The 19105-nt window shown below is 46.2% G+C and overlaps 2 protein-coding genes across 2 annotated transcripts; both read right to left on the reverse strand.

Moving 5' to 3' along the window:
* Positions 1-6396: 6396 nt before the first annotated feature.
* On the reverse strand, positions 6397-13519 carry LOC100194143 (uncharacterized). The gene is made up of 8 exons (NM_001139194.1): positions 13318-13519; positions 9601-9694; positions 9461-9511; positions 8465-8638; positions 7921-8100; positions 7575-7694; positions 7264-7397; positions 6397-6902 (listed from the first exon to the last, which is right to left on the reverse strand). Exons 1-8 carry the CDS (start codon positions 13470-13472, stop codon positions 6836-6838), a joined length of 975 nt encoding a protein of 324 aa, NP_001132666.1. The 5' UTR covers positions 13473-13519; the 3' UTR covers positions 6397-6835.
* A 2650-nt stretch (positions 13520-16169) lies between these two features.
* On the reverse strand, positions 16170-17101 carry LOC118476075 (uncharacterized). Its single transcript, XM_035964135.1, has one exon. It carries the CDS (start codon positions 17077-17079, stop codon positions 16549-16551), a length of 531 nt encoding a protein of 176 aa, XP_035820028.1. The 5' UTR covers positions 17080-17101; the 3' UTR covers positions 16170-16548.
* Positions 17102-19105: the final 2004 nt, after the last annotated feature.

Here is a 19105-nt window from a genome sequence, read left to right on the forward strand (position 1 = left end):
GCATGGTGTGGTGACAAGGAACAAAGCCCGACTTGTGGCCAAGGGATATTCACAAGTCGAAGGTTTGGATTTCGGTGAAACCTATGCACCCGTAGCTAGGCTTGAGTCCATTCACATTTTACTTGCCTATGCTACTTACCATGGCTTCAAGCTTTATCAAATGGACGTGAAGAGTGCCTTCCTCAATGGACCAATCAAGGAGGAGGTCTATATTGAGCAACCTCCCGGCTTTGAAGATAGTGAGTACCCTAACCATGTCTATAAACTCTCTAAGGTGCTTTATGGGCTCAAGCAAGCCCCAAGAGCATGGTATGAATGCCTAAGAGATTTTCTTATCGCTAATGGCTTCAAAGTCGGAAAAGTCGATCCCACTCTCTTTACTAAAACAATTGTCAATGATTTGTTTGTATGCCAAATTTATGTTGATGATATTATATTTGGGTCTACTGACAAATCTACATGTGAAGAGTTTAGTAGGATCATGGTACAAAAATTCGAGATGTCAATGATGGGGGAGTTGAAGTATTTCTTAGGATTCCAAGTCAAGCAACTCTAAGAGGGCACCTTCATTAGCCAAACGAAGTACATTCAAGATATTCTTACCAAGTTTGGGATGAAGGATGCCAAGCCCATCAAGACACCCATGGGAACCAATGAGCATCTCGACCTCGACACGGGAGGTAAATCCGTAGATCAAAAGGTATACCGGTCGATGATAGGTTCTTTACTCTATTTATGTGCTTCACGACCGGATATTATGCTTTCTGTATGCATGTGTGCAAGATTCCAAGCCGATCCTAAGGAAGTTCACCTTAGGGCCGTAAAACGAATCTTGAGATATTTAGTTTATACTCCTAAGTTTGCCCTTTGGTACCCCAGGGGATCCACTTTTGATTTAATTGGTTATTCGGATGCTGATTGGGCAGGGTGTAAGATTGATAGAAAGAGCACATCAGGGACTTGCCAGTTCTTGGGAAGATCTCTGGTGTCTTGGGCTTCTAAAAAACAAAATTTTGTAGCTCTTTCTACCGCCGAAGCCGAGTATATTGCCGCAAGCCATTGTTGCGCGCAATTGCTTTGGATGAGGCAAACCCTTAGGGACTATGGTTACAAATTAACCAAAGTTCCTCTCCTATGTGATAATGAGAGTGCAATCCGAATGACGGATAATACCGTTGAGCACAGCCGCACTAAGCACATAGCCATTCGGTATCACTTTTTGAGGGATCACCAACAACGGGCAGATATCGAGATTGCTTACATTAACACCAAAGATCAATTAGCTGATATCTTTACCAAGCCATTAGATGAGACAACCTTTACCAAACTAAGGCATGAGCTAAATATTCTTGATTCTAGGAATTTTGATTGATATTTTGCGCACATAGCCCATGTATATACCTTTGATCATATCTCTTTCATGTGCTATGACTAATGAGTTTTCAAGTGAATATTATGCTAAGTCATAGATTGAAAGGGAAATGTAGTCCTCGGCGACGACAAAAGGCTTCCACTCCACTCCATTGAATTATTCATCCTTCGTCGTCACTCCGCACCACTCTCCAATATGGTATAATCTTCACTCCTATATTATTTACCAAAGGGGGATAAAGTTTGACAAAGGGCTTATATTTCACTCACAAGTATCCGTTTTTGGCGATTCATGCCAAAGGGGGAGAAAGCATTAGCCCAAAGCAAAAGGACCGCACCACCACCAATTTCAAAAAAATGTAGTCTTTCAAATTTGTGTTAAGAGAAGATTTTTCAATTGGTATCTTATTTTTGATAAAATTTTCAAATTAGAATAACCCCTTTCAAAATTAATATCTAAAACCCTCTTGAACACTAAGAGGAGAATTTCATTGAGGGGGAGTTTTGTTTAGTCAAAGGAAAAGCATTTGAAACAGGGAGAAAATTTTCATATCTTGAAAATGCTTCTCAAAATCTTATTCATATACCTTTGACTATTTGCAAAAGACTTTGAAAAGAATTTCCAAAACATTTGCAAAACAAAACAAGTGGTGCAAGTGTGGTCCAAAATTTTAAATAAGAAGAAAACCATCCATGCATATCTTATGAAATGAATATTGGTTTAAATTCCAAGCAACCTTTGCACTTACCTTATGCAAATTAGTTCAATTCTGCACTTTTATATTTGCTTTGGTTTGTGTCAGCATCAATCACCAAAAAGGGGGAGATTGAAAGGGAAATAGGCTTACACCTTTTCCTATATGAATTTTGGTGGTTGAATTGCCCAACACAAATTATTGGACTAACTAGTTTGTTCTAGATTATGAGTTCTATAGGTGCCAAAGGTTCACAACAAACCAATACAAAGATAAAAGAAAGGGTTCAAAACAAAGGAGCAAAGTTAAACCGGAGGCAGCCCTGGTCTGGCGCACCAGACTGTCCGGTGCACCAGCGGACAGTGTCCGGTTCACCAGGGAACCCAACTCTGAACTTGCCACCTTCGGGAATTCTGGGAGCCACTCCGCTATAATTCACCGGACTGTCCGGTGTGCCAGTGGAGTAATGGCTACACAGCGCCAACGGTCGTCTGCAACGGAACAGTAAAAGTGAACAGTGCGCGCCTGCGCGCGTAGAAGTCAGGGCAGCGCCAGAAGGCGCACCGGACAGTGAATAGTGATTGTCCGGTGCACCACCGGACTGTCCGGTGGCCCACATGTCAGAAGCTCCAACGGTCGAATCCTAACGGCCTGGTGACGTGGCTGGCGCACCGGACAGTGTCCGATGGCGCACCGGACTGTCCGGTGCACCATACGACAGCAGCCTCCACCAACGATCACTTTGGTGGTTGGGGCTATATATACTCCCCAACGACCCCACTCCAATGCATCCAAGTTTTCAGCCATCAAACCTAATACAAGAGCTCTAGACTTCATTCCAAGACACAAACAAGAGATCAAATCCTCTCCCAAGTCCAAAGTTCATTCCAATCAAATAGTGACTAGAGAGAGTGACATTTGTGTTCCTTTGAGTTCTTGCGCTTGGATCGTTTTTCTTCTTCTTTTCTTTCTTGTTCCCAACTCAATTGTAATCAAGGCAAGAGACACCAATTGTGTGGTGGTCCTTGTGGGGACTTGGTGTCCCGATTGATTGAGAAGAGAAGCTCACTCGGTCTAGGTGACCTTGTGAGAGAGGGAAAGGGTTGAAAGAGACTCGGTCTTTGTGACCACCTCAACGGGGAGTAGGTTTGCAAGAACCGAACCTCGGTAAAACAAATCACCGTGTCTCACTCTCTATTTGCTTGTGATTTGTTTTCGCCCTCTCTCTTTCGGACTCGTTTATAATTCTAACGCTAACCCCGGCTTGTAGTTGTGCTTAAGTTTATAATTTTCAGATTCCGCCTATTCACCCCCCCTCTAGGCGACTTTCATACCCCATTCTCCGTAGAGGGCGTGGGAGTAGGCGCCTCCTCCCCGTGTTCATTCGACACCAGCCCCAACATCGACCCGCGCAGTGGCTATTGCACGTCCACGAGGACATTTCACAGCATGCACGCATCATTGTTTTCGTCATCGTCGGACGTCCCGTTCATCTTTCTGGCCTTCGCCCTGTTCTTCCTCCCCAACCTTCTGCCCCCACCCACGGTCGCAGCCGCGAGCCGACCGACGCTCGTCGACGTGGGTACGGGGCGAGTCGGTCTTGCTCTTAGCCTTTCTCTATGCGTGCCGCCGAGGAGGACACGATATTGTTGTGAGCCGTCACAATAAAAAATCTTGAGATCTTTTTGGTGGATAGTTTACGTGGATATTGTTGTGAGCCATCGCAATGCACGGGCAACCGACTACTAGTATGTATTTATATGTTTGTACAAACCTTAGGAGGGGCTAAGACCCCTTCAATTCAATCTTAGGAAAATCACAAAAGTCCATGTATGGCAAGGGAATGATGGAACCAATAGTCCCACATTGCTAGTCTAAATAGAATGAGACTCGTTTATATGTGGAGCTTTCCATCTCCCACCAAGTCATTGTTGAGGGGAGAGGAGGACGGAGTGCCACACGCGTGCTCGCTCGTCTCGCCCGGGCGGGGCGAAGGGCATGAATGGTCCGTCAAAATCCCGTCCCCCTTGCGGGGGCGTAGCTTACTTTTGTTGTTTTTTATTTTTGGTTACTTGGCTGATATGTTTAGAGCACTTGTCCGGTCGCGATCAGATAATGATATGAGCCCTTACCGAATCATGATAGGGACGAATCGTGAGTAATTATCGGTTTGTGGACACGACCCTATATAAGGTGCCTGACATCCATCGCTAGAAATAATCTCAACACGAGTTAGTTTTTTCCTCTGCTTACTACTGTGTCGTTGATGTAGTCCTCTTCACCCCGAGCACCGTCGTGTATCTGTGATCAAGAGAGTAGGTCTTTGGAACCCGTCGCCTTCGAGATCCTGCGCTAGAAGACAAATAAGGTTTTTGGAAAACGTGTTCACGCGACTGCTCGTACTTTTCTCCACAACCGTTGCCGACGTGACATCATCGACCCTGCCGCTTCCACCCCGTCAAACAGTATATCTAATTAGTACGCATCGTCTGATCTAATCTTGTACTTAAGTTTATATGTTGTTATAAATATGTTCTGTGTACTGCTAACTAGCCTGTTAGGGAACAACCTGCTAGTTTATTTACTGTTGTTCATAACTTATATATCTCGAATTTAATCTGGATTATGTCTATTTATTTAAATGGCTCACAGGCTCACAACTGCTGGTGGTTGGTTGCTTTTATTTAGACCCTGTTTAGGCCTAGTTTGGGTACTCTAGTATTGAAGTGGTTTGGAGGGATTAGAGAGTGTATAAATCCCCAATAAGTTAAAAACTCCCACAATACATCCCAATCCACTTCAACCCCTCTCATTACTAGAGTATCCAAACTAGCCCTTAGGAGGGCTTCACTTAAAGAATTGCGGCTTCGATTTTCCAGTTTCACCATGAAACAACTTCAACATGTCGATAAGGCGGGACTCAAGAGTGTTTGGATTGCACATAGACGCCGACTTCTATAATACAATTAATTTGTGTGGTTTTTCTTAATTGCCCTTGATGATTAGCAGGTGAAAGAGACATAAATTGGTAGGTCATGAAACCAATGGCATGGTGATTAAATTTTTGTGCAACTTCATGAGGAGGTATAAAAACCAGTGTTTTTCAAGCAGCCTTTGAGAAGCTTCAAAAATTTCATGAAACTGGCCTCTAGTTTCAGTTTTTCTTTTTTGAAACTAGAGCTCCTGGGAAGCTAAACCTATTTAGATAAAAGAAGCTGAAATATACGAAATTTTTAAAGTGAAGCTTATTACATGACTTTACTTAGAGAGCTAGGGATGTCGTCGCGCATGCTGTGTGGCCTTCATAAGTGTGCAGGAACTTTGGCACGGGGTACACGCGAGGAGTGACGGAGGAGCCTGCCCGCCTGCGCCTGGTGCCTGCCTGCTTGCCAATAAGCAAGGAACACTCTCCTGCAGGCTGCAGCTGCAGATCCCCTGCTGCATACATACACATGCATATGCGCATCCACCATGCATGCATCGCCATACACTAACTATACATGCAGCTACTCAGCTGCAGCTAGCGCGGCAAAAGCACAATGCCATCTCTCCGCCGGCCATTACTGCGGCGATCGAAAGCTCCCTGCACGGCATGCCCGTGCGTCCCCGTGAGCTGCTGCACGGATCGGATCGCACTCGCACTCTACCCAGACGACGACCCAGTACCAGTACCCAACCAGCAGCAGGCACGACGACGGGCGCCGTAAATACTCCCCCTATACGCATGGCTATCTATCTATCCGTCTAGTAGTACTATCTATCTCGTCGTCCATCTGCCCCGCGCGCGCGCCATTAATGGCGCCAGGCCATATCCCCCATCCGCGCCACGCATCGCATGCACTGGCGCACTAGCAGTCCCAGTCCGCGGCGCGCGCCTTCACGTGCTCCCCGGCCCCGCTGCCGGCGCCGGACTCGCCGGAACGTAACAGCCAGCCCTGCAGACCGCCGACGGCGAGGCGAACCGGCTGCACCGCACCGCAACCACATCGCTTTCCGCCACGTGACGCGCTCTAAACCTTTCGCCGTCCACGCCGGGGAATCATCATACGTACTGCTTGCACGCCATTGCCATCGAGTCACCGATAGACGATGTACAAGTACGCGACGCGACGCGATGCAACTGAACCGATGGAGACCTTGTGCCTACGATCCTAGGACGCTAGCTAGCTGGCTACCTAGCATCGTAGACTGACTGGCCATGCACGCACGCATGCATGCACGGAGGATTGGGTCGCTCGCGTCGCGCGCTGCGCTGCCAACGAACCGGCCGCGGTGGTCGTGGCTCGTGAGCAGGATGAATGCCACAAGCGGGCACGGGGTCGGGGGCGTTGGTTGCTGTTCTGTCTCACCCAATCCACCTAGGTATATAGCTGTTCATCCCGCTTTACATCACACCCACCCTTCCTCCCGTGTGCTTGCCACTCCCACAGGGGCACCAACAGCGATCTTGTCCTTCCGGTGAAGAAGAAAAAAAAAGGAGCATAGCTCTTGACAGGGATCATTCGGTAAATAGGTAGATAATCAAAAGAAAATGGAAACAAAACACCCGCACTAACCACGAGACGGTGCCACTCGAAACACAACACGCTCATTGCATAGCACAGTGACAGCATCAAATCTTCCGAGTCTGCGTCTGCCAGCGTAGCCGATTCCACTGGTTACACAAATGTATGTCGGGCGAGCTCTTTCCTCCTCCCAGGTCCCAGGGAGAACATCCAGCAAGCGCTGTGCAGGATCAGGAATCCATGGACAGTCCTCCATTATTGGGCTTAAGCTGCCTCCTTGAATATACGGGGGAGCACTTCATGGATGCCGATGTCCAAGGCCTCAGGGCTCCTGCGTGCACGGGCAATAAAGAGGGGGAGCGCGATGTACTCCAGTCAGTACAGTACAGTACGTTGTCCTACCTCTTGTGACTACCATAAAGAGGGAAGGACGTGAGGCTTTTCATGGTGGAAGGTGGATGACAAGGTTTGCCGTTTCTGTTTTCCATTTGCGATTACAGGCACAGTTCACTTGTTGGTCTTGGTCCTACTCTAGTAAGCATGATCGTCTGAACAAGGTGAGCAGTACGGCAGCGCATGGACAGCATTTTAATTTTAGAAGACACTGGTTTTGGAAGCTGAAACTAGTTCTGAACCGACTACTTTAGAACTGTCAAGTAGGAAAAAAAAGGGGGAGGGAGAGAGAGATTTACCTGCACAATGTCCGTCCCTTCTCTTTTGTGCTTGGCACAAACCATATCTTCCTCAGCGCCGGTGCCTCGAATTGCACGAAGAACCCGTCGCTCTGGTCAAGCTTCCACTTCCTCGACCCTTGCCCTTTCCAGACCTGTGTTCGTGATACAACGTGTTAGCCTTCCTCTCCAATCTAAACTCTGAAGTGCCAATACTGACAATGCTCAACACCAACTTGTCATGAAAAGCAACAAAAAAGTGTGAAGCTAGCAGCGACGCATTGTGGACGTATAGCTCAGCAAAACAAGAGCAGGAGTAGGTGAGTTGAAACCTGTGGGTAGGAGATGATGCTCTTAGGTGCCACCATACAAGCAGCCTTCGCAGAACAATTCTCCGCGTATTGCCGCAGATATGTGAAGCACTCAGCATGAGTGTTGGGGGACTCAAATGCCTAAGTGGGAGAGAAAAATTAGAGCATTAAGCTCTTGATAGATAGGCTATTCATATATAAATTTGGAGTCGAACAAATAACATAAAATTCGACAAGTGCAAAATTACAATAAAAACATATCTATATACACACTAAATTGCAACATTATAAATTTGTTTGCACAATACAGAAGTTTATCTCAACCTTTTCAAGTTGCAAAATGAAGTGCTCTGCAGCAGCATAGTACCTTGTCAATGTTAACTACTGGGGCATATTTTTCAGTATCGGTCTTCTGATCATCGAGAAGAAAATGGACCCTTGGATCTACTTTTCCTGTATCATGCCAAACCTTTACTGCTGATTCTACCACATTAACAATGAAAGAAAAGACACTCTGCCCTGTTTCTGCATCTCCATACTTTGTAGCCTGGGGTAAAAAATACACAGAGATTAACACATAAATGACAAAAGTTATCTCATCTAAACTAGTCTCTTTTCTCGATTATTCCTGCAACACTCAAACCAGTACAATAAAAATGGACTTCATGAATCGCACAGTCTAGAAGGTGCATCAGATTACACACTAACATTTTTAGAAAGAATATCCCCTTGATTAAAGGGCTACCTATAATCATATATTGCCATGACGAAAGAAAATCAAGTAGCATATGATAGTCTCGATGGATGCTGAATTAAGCTTCTTGACTTCTTGTCACGGCAATTTTATACAGTGCCATTGAATATTAAAAGAAGTATAACTTGTCCTGGTAAGTCACAAAAGCAACACTCACCAACTCAGTCTTCAGTGATTCTAAGTTCTTTGCAATGTCAACATTTGAACGCATGTTCTCTACATCAAGGGCTCGCTTCTTTTCCCTGGCCAACTGAGATAGCCTCTTGATTTTTCTCGAGACTTCTGTATTTTGTGAATTGTGCTGCAAAGCTATCTGAAATGCAGCTATCGCCTACACCGAGGCAAAAGTAAAGTATAGTTCAGATTAATCTCCATTTACTGGAGGAAAACAACGAAGAAATTGTTTGTATAGATATTGTCTCAGATGCTAGAATGAAAAGGGGCATCAAGTGCCACTTAACAATTTACCCAGAAATACAAGAATTATACTTGGGAAGATGATACCAGGAGCAATAAAGGAAGGCCATGGTTCAGTTTCAAAATAAAACCCCAAACTAGGCATTGACAGATCAAGGTTATTTGGTAGCAACCGATGGACAGAAGTGAGGGTAGAAACATCATAAAGTAACAAACTGAAGCAAAGTATAGGACAGACGTTCATCCTTTTCTCACATTACAATGAGCATCACTAAGTCAACTGAGCTTCCTTTGCTGAACTTTGCAACTAACAAATACAATCCATATGCAAAGCATTCAATTTTCATTTCTTGATTTGCCAGGACACGGAAAACTTAACCCAAGTTCATGAAACAGACGAAACAGAAGATTGAATAAAATCCCTCACTATGTCAAAGTAACAAGGATCTCTCTTTTTAGGGCATGTTTGGATCCATTAGCACTAAAATTTAGCTAGCTAATAGAGACTAATTTTTAGCAGGGACTTTTTGGATCCACCTGATAATAGGTGGTTAGATAGTGGGTTCAAGATGCATATAAACTATTAGCAGCTCCAAACCTGTTAATGGAATTAATAGTAAGCATCCCTCCAGCTAATAATTAGTAGGTTCATTAGCAGGTCTGTTTACATCCACTAGTACCAATTTTAGCTGCTAATTTTTAGTGCTAATGAATCCAAACAGGCCCTTGGTCTCACCTCTTCATAGCGCTCCATTGCCTCCAAAACACAACCTTTCCTGAAATGACCCTATATCACAACATAGAACAGGATGTAAAATCTGACAACTGAGTAAGTGGTAAACTCAAAATCAGAGAGCACTTTGACAAATTATATACCTTCTCCCATTGTGGCTTCAGCCTGACTGTTGTCTCTGCATCAGCAAGCGCTTTGCTAAGCTTAACCAACTGCAGGAATGCTGCAGCTCGGTTGCTGGCAAGGGTTTAAATGAAAAAAACGTAAATCAACATTTTAAGAACTTGTCAACAGAGAAGGGGGAAATGTTGTCTCAACATAGCAGGTCTCAAGCCCTAGTTAAGGAAGGTTGTGATAGGCCTGGCAAGCCAACACTAACCCAACCATTCTAATGGAGATGAAGTATCGTCAAGTATCTAGTGTTCTATGTGACAAGCAGTTGCGGAGGACGAATAAAATTTGAGGTAATGGCCAGTTTTGTACATGACTAGTTTGAACTGCTTGCAGTTCTTGGTGAGGGGGAGGTCTTCATGATTTTTGCCTGTGTCAGACTTTGGCCGTGTGGGGTTTCTAGTTGATTGCTTCCTAGCCGATGTGTGATCTAAAAAGGCAACAACGTTTCTGTGTCAGGAGACTCTGCTTTTAACGCATCACTTATTTGCATAATGAAATTGTATTGTGTGATGAATAGGCTTGTAGGTTCGGAGTAGTATAGGTGTACATTTGGGTCGGGCCTGACGGGTTGGCACGAGGCATGGAAAAAAAGCACGACCCAAGCACGACACGACACAAAATTATTTCGGGCCAGCCCGGCACGATGTATCGGGCCGTGCTTGGGCCGAGACCATGGCCCATGGGCGGGCATGAGCCCAGCCAAATTATGCAAGCACGAAAAGGCCCATTAATGAGCATGAAAGGCATCGTCCACACTGCAGTGTACTACTAGTCGGACATGTGTTCACGTCTTCACAGTTCAAGGGCCATGGCTCGGCCTCACTAGCCACCACCGGGCACCAACCACGGTCCACTCGGCCAGCCAGCCTCAGGCCCAAGTGCCGAACAGGCAAGTTGCCCAGCCGACAACCAAGGTCCAAGGCTCCCAGCCACCGCCCGCCGGTTCTTAGCCAGCAGCTCGTCACATCAGCCGTTGGGAGGTCCGAGGAGCTCCAGCCAAGCCCTCGTCCGGCAACAACCGTGCGTTCGACTCAGCTCCGACAACATCTAGCGTGGCGGCGATGTCCACTTCCTCCAGCAGACAGCAGTTGTCGTGTCGTGGGCCTTATTGTAGCATTTCGGGCTTTTTTAAATTTCGGGCCGCTTGAAATGAGCCCGACACATTAAATAATGTGTCGTGCAGTGGGCCGAGGCCTCTGCCCGTGGGCTGGCCCAGCACATAATTAATTATGGGCCGTGTCGGGCTATTTCGGGCTTGGGCCAGGCCAGACGGCCCAAATGTACACCTATACGGAGTAGCATAACATGGATGACTGTCTGAGGTTGCTTACTATGGCATGGGTTGATCGTACCGTCTCGTTCTTAAATCATCGTATGTGTTGACTTTGGTTGAGATCGTGTTTGGTTGCCTGCACGCGACAGGCGCAAGCTGCATGAGTGGATGCAAAGCAAGCCATTTTGAGGCTATTTACATGCATCCACACATATGCCAGAAAAAGTCGTATCTAGTCAACCAGCATCATGCGAGCCTGGTCCTCCGCATACAACCATCCAATCAAACGGTAAGTGAATGTTTGAGGTTGATTAGGCTTGCACCGGAGTCGCGAACAGGCGCACGATGGTGGCCTCGTGGGCCACACAAGGCACAAGCAAGATGCAAGAGCCAAAGCAGTGAAGCAGCTACGTAGGGCAGCTGGGCCGGCCAGCAGGGTGCACCATGCACCGTGCATGACATGGGAGCTGCCTCGGCCTCACCCTTGTCGGAGAGTGGAGAGGGCTGGAGAGAGGAGATATGTAGGTGCACGCTGCAGGAGCTGGAGAAGCGAGTGACTGCAGCAAAGAGTCGGAATCGAAAGAGAATAACTGGCACCTAGAGTCCTAGACAGTCACGGAGAAGAGACCTTCTGGTCTGCCTATAAGCTAGGCCAAGGTATGGCGTGAGACATACCCAGCCATATTAGGCCCTCCGCCACTGGTGACAAGAGGGTGCCACAGAAACTAAAAAGCAAGTTTTATAGGATGACGATTAGACATGTTATGTTGCATGAAGTAGAATGTTGGCCCAAGAAAGACGACATGTTCAGCAAATAAGTGTTGTGGAAATGTGTATGTTACGCCGGATTTGTGGCCACAAGAAGAGATCGAGTCGATGAGTCCTGAACATTGATATTCGTGATAGGCAAGGGGTAGCACCAAATGAACAAAAGCTTATTCAACACCGGTTGAGATGGTTTAAACATGTCCAATACAGATCTCTAGAGGCACCAGTGCGTAGTGGGATCCTAAGGCGTAATAGCAATGGGAAGAGAGGCAGGAAAAGACCAAAGTTGACATGAGAAGAGACAGAAAAAAGAGACTTAAAAGGATGGAATATATCCAAAGATTTAGCCTCAAACAGGAGTAAAAGGCTTTGTTGTTTGCTGTTGTTGTTGTCAACAAGTAGATATAGATAGTCGCTGGCTGTTCTAGTAAGGTACAAAGAAATCCATTCAAGTTTGTAACTTTTTTTACCATCTCCAGGATAAAAGTAAAACACACGGCTGGAAGCTCCCATAATGCTAATTCATAAACAGATCATTGACACTTTCTACAGTTTCACTACTCATACTATTATTAGGAACTTCATAAATTCTGGTGCTCATTTGTATGTGGGTTCTTTAATCATTCGTATAAATCTTCATTTCACAAAGGATGTTGTAAAAGGTTCTGATTTAGAATAGCAAGTTATGTGCACACTGCACAGAGCCACAGACCATATCATAAATGAAATGGACATACAAAGGAAGAACTCTTTCAATACTTATTTAGAACTTTCAAGCCAGCTAGCAGTACAACTATAGTATCACAAACAAGAAACGAGTCCACAGTTTTGTCACGTCTTTTAATTTATTCTTGAGGCACATACATAAATGTCACATCTACATAAAGAACAAACTAAGCTATTTTGGAAAGGAAGGTGTTTTCCCTTTCCTCTCCTGTTAGGGAATAATAATTGTTTTACATCTAAAAGTAACGCCTCTGTCGTCAGCTACACAGGAATAATGTGAGATCAGTGAGTTTTATCCATGTAGGAACGACAAAAGGGCATCCCAGATACTCGTCCATTCGGCCATGTCGTTACATGGCCAGATCTTTGAGTTGAAGTATTGTAGACACCCATTGGACATCATCAACAGGTAACGTCAGATCATCAGGTTCAGGATGTTATGTCACAGGAATATGCCTAGATTCAGAATCTTGGAGCACTAGGAACCATAAACCTAATTTCCAACAGCACCCAAACCATAAACGGACACTTTCAAGGGTTTAATTTGCATTTTGAACAGACTGAAAGAAGCCACCAAATCATCACACCATATTCGCAACAACCGCTGTGGTGCCGCAAATCAACCACAAACACTCCATCTCACTTACAGAGCCTCTCAGCACCCCCCACCACCAAACACACACACAATCTGCAATCCCCACTACCGTTGTACACTCAAACCGCAGGAGTCAAACACTGATCAGTGATCACGCACGCGGTGGGGGCGCACGGTTCTTCGTCTCCCACCCCACGCGTATTTGACACACCCAGGCCGCAGCTATCCATAGCTTCCCCAAACGCAGGATGGGCGCACGCGCAACTAGGGTTTTTACCACCGGCACGGCGGAGAAAGAACAGGAGTGGGGGCGCCGGAAGGAACCTGTAGAGGGTGGCGTTGTCGGGGTCGAGCTTGATGGCCTGCGTGTAGAGCGCGGCAGCCTTGAGGTAGCTCCCCGCCTTGAACTGCTCATTCCCCTGGTCCTTGAGCGCCGCCGACGCCGCAGGAGGTCCTCCTTCTCCTCCGCCGTCCGCCATCGCCGCCGCCGCCGCCGCCAGGTGGGTCCGCGGGGTTAGGGTTTTGGGGTCCGCGAGCTCCCCCGCTCGTTTTCGTTTCCTTTTTTGTTGTTCTTTTTTCGCAACTTTTCTTTCTCCTGTTCTCTGGAATCTGGATGCAAGATCGAGAAAAACCACGTGCGCGGCACCGTATAATGATAAAATCTACCGTACGGAGTATGCATACAGCACACAGGATCCTCTGTTGCATAAAGCTATCTTTAATAATTTAGGTCGTTACTAGGTCTATACTCGTGCGTTACCACGGAAAACACATGAAATCGTAATATGTGTTGTATCGTAAATCAAACAATATATCATGATATGACTTCTCGTCCTAAATTAGGTATATATAAAATTGCATTATCTTAACAACACTGTTATATTCCTCTTAAGGTCTTGTTCGGTTATTTCAATCTCATATGAATTAGATGAGATTGAAAAAAATTATGAAAGATTTTGGTTTATTTAGGATTTAAACTCACCTAATCTCACTCAATCCACATAGATTGATAGCGAAACAAACAAGCTCTAAGATGATAAAGGTCAATACAACATGCAGCAACACTACAAAAGTTAAAGATAATCATAACAACTTTCATCAAAAGATAGACACAAGTAAGTAGGCTTGCCGGTGATTACCCAACATATCATAACCACTACATCTGAGTAGAATAAGGAATACAACAAATTAAAGTAACTCCAACAGCCTAGGTATAAATCCTAGCAAAATTTATGGTGTGTTTGGTTAGGGGATTGGCTCCATCCGGAATCAGCCGATCCAGAATGGATTCATTCCTCACAGGATTGGATGGTTCTTTCTTTATGTTTGGTTAGAGAAATGAGGTGAATCCATTTTTTGTTTGTTTTGAGGAAGCAGGTTGTCGGGGACCATAATTAGGGGTACCCTCAAGGCTCTTAAATCTCAGCTGGTAACCCCCATCAGCACAAAGCTGCAAAGGCCTGATGGGTGCGACTAAGTCAAGGATCGGTCCATTCGAGGGACGCGATCACGCCTCGCCCGAGCCCAGCCTCGGGCAAGGGCAGCCGACCCCGGAGGATCTACGTCTCGCCCGATGCCCCCCTCCAGCAACGGACACACCTTCGGCTCGCCCAAGGCTCAGTCTTCACCAAGAAGCAACCTTGGCCAAATCGCCACGCCAACCGACCAAATTGCAGGGGCATTTAATGCAAAGGTGGCCTGACACCTTTATCCTGACGTGCGCCCTCCAGTCGACAGAGCCGAAGTGACCGCAGTCACTTCGCCGCTCCACTGACCGGTCTGACAAGAGGACAGCGTCGCCTGCGCCGCACCGACTGCTGAGCCACTCGACAGAGTGAGGCTGACAGCAGCCAGGCCCGGGCTCAGGCGCCATAGGAAACTCCGCTTCGCCCGACCCCAGGGCTCGGACTCGGGCTCAGCCCCGGAAGACGACGAACTCCGCTTCGCCCGACCCCAGGGCTTGGACTCGGGCTCAGCCCCGGAAGACGACGAACTCCGCTTCGCCCGACCCCAGGGCTTGGACTCGGGCTCAGCCCCAGAAGACGACGAACTCCGCTTCGCCCGACCCCAGGGCTCGGACTCGGGCTCAGCCCCGGAAGACGACGAACTCCGCTTCGCCCGACCCCAGGGCTCGGACTCGGGCTCAGCCCCGGAAGACGACGAACTCCGCTTCGCCCGACCCCAGGGCTCGAACTCGGGCTCAGCCCCGGAAGACGACGAACTCCGCTTCGTCCGACCCCAGGGCTCGGACTCGGACCCAGCCCCGGAAGACGACGAACTCCGCTTCGCCCGACCCCAGGGCTCGGACTCGGACCCAGCCCCGGAAGACGACGAACTCCGCTTCGCCCGACCCCAAGGCTCGGACTCAGCCCTGGCCTCAGCCGACGATCTCCGCCTCGCCCGACCCAGGGGCTCGGACTCGACCTCGGCCTCAGAAGACAGACTCGACCTCGACCTCGGAGGAGCCTCCACATCGCCCAACCCAGGGCACGGACCGACCACGTCAACAGGAGGCGCCATCATTACCCTACCCCAAGCTGACTCAGGCTACGGGGAACAAGACCGGCGTCCCGTCTGGCTCGCTCCGCCAGACAAGTAATGATGGCGCCCCGCACGCCCGATGACGACGGCGGCTCTCAGCCCCCTAACGAAAGCAAGAGGACGTCAGCAAGGACTCGACAGCCCCGACAGCTGTCCTTCCGCCAGGCTCCAGCGCTCCTCCGACGGCCACGACACCTCACGAACCGGGTGCCAAAACCTCTCCGGCTGCCACATGACATGTACATAGGGCGCTAGCTCTCCTCCGCTAGACATGTTAGCACACTGCTACACCCCCCATTGTACACCTGGATCCTCTCCTTGCGCCTATAAAAGGAAGGACCAGGGCCCTCTTACAGAGGGTTGGCCGCGCGGGGAAGGACGGGACGGCGCTCGCGTGAGGCCGCTCGCTCCCTCCCGCGTGGACGCTTGTAACCCCCTACTGCAAGCGCACCCGACCTGGGCGCGGGACAAACATGAAGACCGCGGGATTTCCACCTCTCACGCCCGTCTCCCTCCGGCTGCCTCCCCCCTTCGCGCTCCGTCTCGCGCCGACCCATCTGGGCTAGGGCACGCGGCGACAATTTACTCGTCGGTCCAGGGACCCCCCGGTCTCAAAACGCCGACACAGGTGAATCCATTTTTTGTTTGTTTTGAAGAAGCATGTCATCAAGCGACGCTCAATCTGCTTTCACTCACCACACCAAAAAGGTTGCATTTTTATCCAACATACATAAAAACTGAAAGTTATAACATAGATAAAACTGAAAATTGAAACTTGTATCTTCACGAGTACTTATCCAGCATACAATTTCATCCAGCATTATCCAACATACATTAAAAACTGAGAATTTATCCAACATACATATTCAACATTATCCAGCATACAAATAAAATTGAGAAGTTATCCAACATCCATATCAATGTTCAAAGAGAAGTTTCATAGACTCCATCCATCATAGAAATAACTAAAAAGTTTCAGACACAAGTTTTAGGCTAATCTGCTTTTTTGATGCATCAATCAGAAAGATGAGTCTTGATGTACCTAGACACCCATACCATTTGATCATCTAGTCCCATCTCTAGAAAGGCATAAGCAAGGGCTGGATTCTCACACAAGTAGCCATAGTAGTGTGCTATATGTTCTCTTTCAAAAACAGGAATCTGTTTCATCATAGTCCATAGGTTGGGTGGGATTATCGGACGTGGTTGTGGTGCTGACTGCTTGATTGCATCTGAAAGAGTCTTAAAAGCTTCAGTGACAGTGCATATCAATGGATCCTCATCTTCCATCATCATGCGCCCTCTCTTCCTTCTTGCACCACTTCGAGTAGATGAGTCTCCACCATCACGAATTGGACCACTTGGGTTCAATGATTCTCCACTATCACGAGTTGGACTTGCATTGTTACTCTCATGACCAGTCAAGTCTCCAGAATAACCCACACCATATGTACCTGCACTTTCAGATGTGTCGAAACCTAGGGGATCACTGGTGCATTTTGCAAATAGTCCAGTTGCTTGATGATTCCCAAATAAGACAGCCATGTAATGGTAGTTCTCAAGTGGCTTGTTGAAAAATTTAGCTTCAGATGGTTTTTTCTGAAATAATGTATAGATTCAAATTAAACAATATTGTTTACAAAAACTGTAAAATATGAAATAGCTATAGCATTTTGTAGACACAATAAAACAAATTATAGTAACAATAAAATATAAATTGTAAAACAGTAAAACAGCTTACAAGTAGTTCCCAGAAACAAAATCTGGGCAATAAAACAGCTTACAAGTAGTTCCCAGAAACAAAATATAAATTGTAAAATAGTGGCAAGCAGTAAAACAGTAAAACATAATTCATCTGGGCAATAAAACAGTAATAACAGTAAAACATTGATATAAGTCACTTTAAAGCAACAAAAAGAATATTGATGTACTTTAAGCATACAACAAATATTGGACTTTGGTATCCAAATGGGTCATAATTTAAACTGATTGGATATTCACACTTCAATTACACGGAATGCAAGGTAGTTCTCTTTTGCAGCTGTTGCCTGTTGGTTTGGATTCAGGGCTAAAAAAATCTTTCTCAAACTGAAATTCCTCACAGCTGAAGAAGCTTCAAGGAGTACTGGAGTATTTATTTTTCTTGTTAGTACATACTAATAATTAGTATAAGCTGGGGTAGTTTTAAATGTTTCAGTTCTCAGTATTAGCTTAGTTTGCTTTTCCATCTTTTCTTAGGTCAAGCATATACATCTTAAACCAAAAACAAACTCTAAAAAGGCAACCGTTATAGATAGTATGGTGAATATACCTAACACTGCCATAGTGACTCACGCTAAACTATATGCTCATGACGAGCGTACGCTGCGAGTTCGCGAGGCCCAAACACCAAACAAAAGGAACCAGGACACAAACAAGATCACCTATCATACACCCTCAATATGGTCCAAGAACAACAGAGGGACAGCTGCATCTAAATTTTCTAATTCAGCCTCGCGTGTGACGTGGAGCAAGCAACTGATGACTGTTGCTGTGGAATAATGAAGATGGCTCTGCCACTGCCATCCAGGTTAAACATCCTACTGTAAGTCAGTCAGGTACTCCTAGCTAGCTAGCTAGCTAGCTACTGTACATTCTTCTTTCCTAGCCAGGCTCTTCGTGCCGTGCTAGCCAGGTCCATATTAATTTGTGTCAGGCAAAGAAGCTTTGTGGTATAATGGATTTGATTTCAGGACCATCAAAAACAATTAGCCAGGTCCATATTAATTGGTGTTGAGTGTTGACCGAAACTTAAAATATAAATTGTAAAACAGTAAAACATTTTGGAAGGAGGTTGTTAAATATATACACACCTGCACCCGTTCCAAGTAGTTCTTCTCATCAAGCAATATTGTTCCAGTTTGCTCATCAAAATGGGCTGAGCTAATCTTCTTATAATTGCATATGTTTGACCAGCGAGTTCTCCATGTCTTAAGATGATTAGTAACTTGAGAACCAGAAACTTGAACCTGAAATCTTTCCTTCACCACTTTAGCACATTGATTATAGTGCGAGCTTTTAAATCCTTTGTCTACTCGAATTCCATCAGCAACCAACTGGGCCAAATATTTCAAAGCACATGCAGACATTTCTTGTGTCCAGAAAATTTGTGGTTGGGACCTTTGTTCAATTTCTTGGACATCATCCATCTCCCTACAATATTAGAACATTTGAGAATATAGATCACATCTAAGCAAATGAGCAAATAGACAAAACAACAAAATATCTCACATCCAAAGAATGATGCCACTTTTGAATTTATGCTCTAGTTTTCTTGTACATTGGAAGCTGCTCTAGTTTCCCACATCCAATTTGCAAGTTGCTGCCTCCACTGAACCCATTGTCTGTTTTCTTGTACTTGCTCCTGATGGGAACTTGTTGAACTAGAAGGTTGGTTTGTTGTCCATGCTTCCTCAGGTGGGAGAAAACAATCTGCCCCATGCGATAATATCCAATTGTGGAGGATGCAACATGCAAGGACAACATCTACTTGTGTTTTGAAAGGAAAGAAAGGTCGAGCATCATCAAGAAA

The sequence above is a fragment of the Zea mays genome, chromosome 1, assembly GCF_902167145.1.
Source record: "Zea mays cultivar B73 chromosome 1, Zm-B73-REFERENCE-NAM-5.0, whole genome shotgun sequence".
Classification (NCBI taxonomy): Eukaryota; Viridiplantae; Streptophyta; class Magnoliopsida; order Poales; family Poaceae; genus Zea; species Zea mays.

Coding starts and splice junctions, on each gene's coding strand:
- LOC100194143 (NM_001139194.1), bottom strand. CDS start 13,472: ATGGCGGACGGCGGAGGAGAAGGAGGACCTCCTGCGGCGTCGGCGGCG. Junction 9,695..13,317: donor GACAACGCCACCCTCTACAG/GTTCCTTCCGGC, acceptor AACCCTTGCCAG/CAACCGAGCTGCAGCATTCC. Junction 8,639..9,460: donor CAATGGAGCGCTATGAAGAG/GTGAGACCAAGG, acceptor GCCTCGGTGTAG/GCGATAGCTGCATTTCAGAT.
- LOC118476075 (XM_035964135.1), bottom strand. CDS start 17,079: ATGGCTGTCTTATTTGGGAATCATCAAGCAACTGGACTATTTGCAAAA.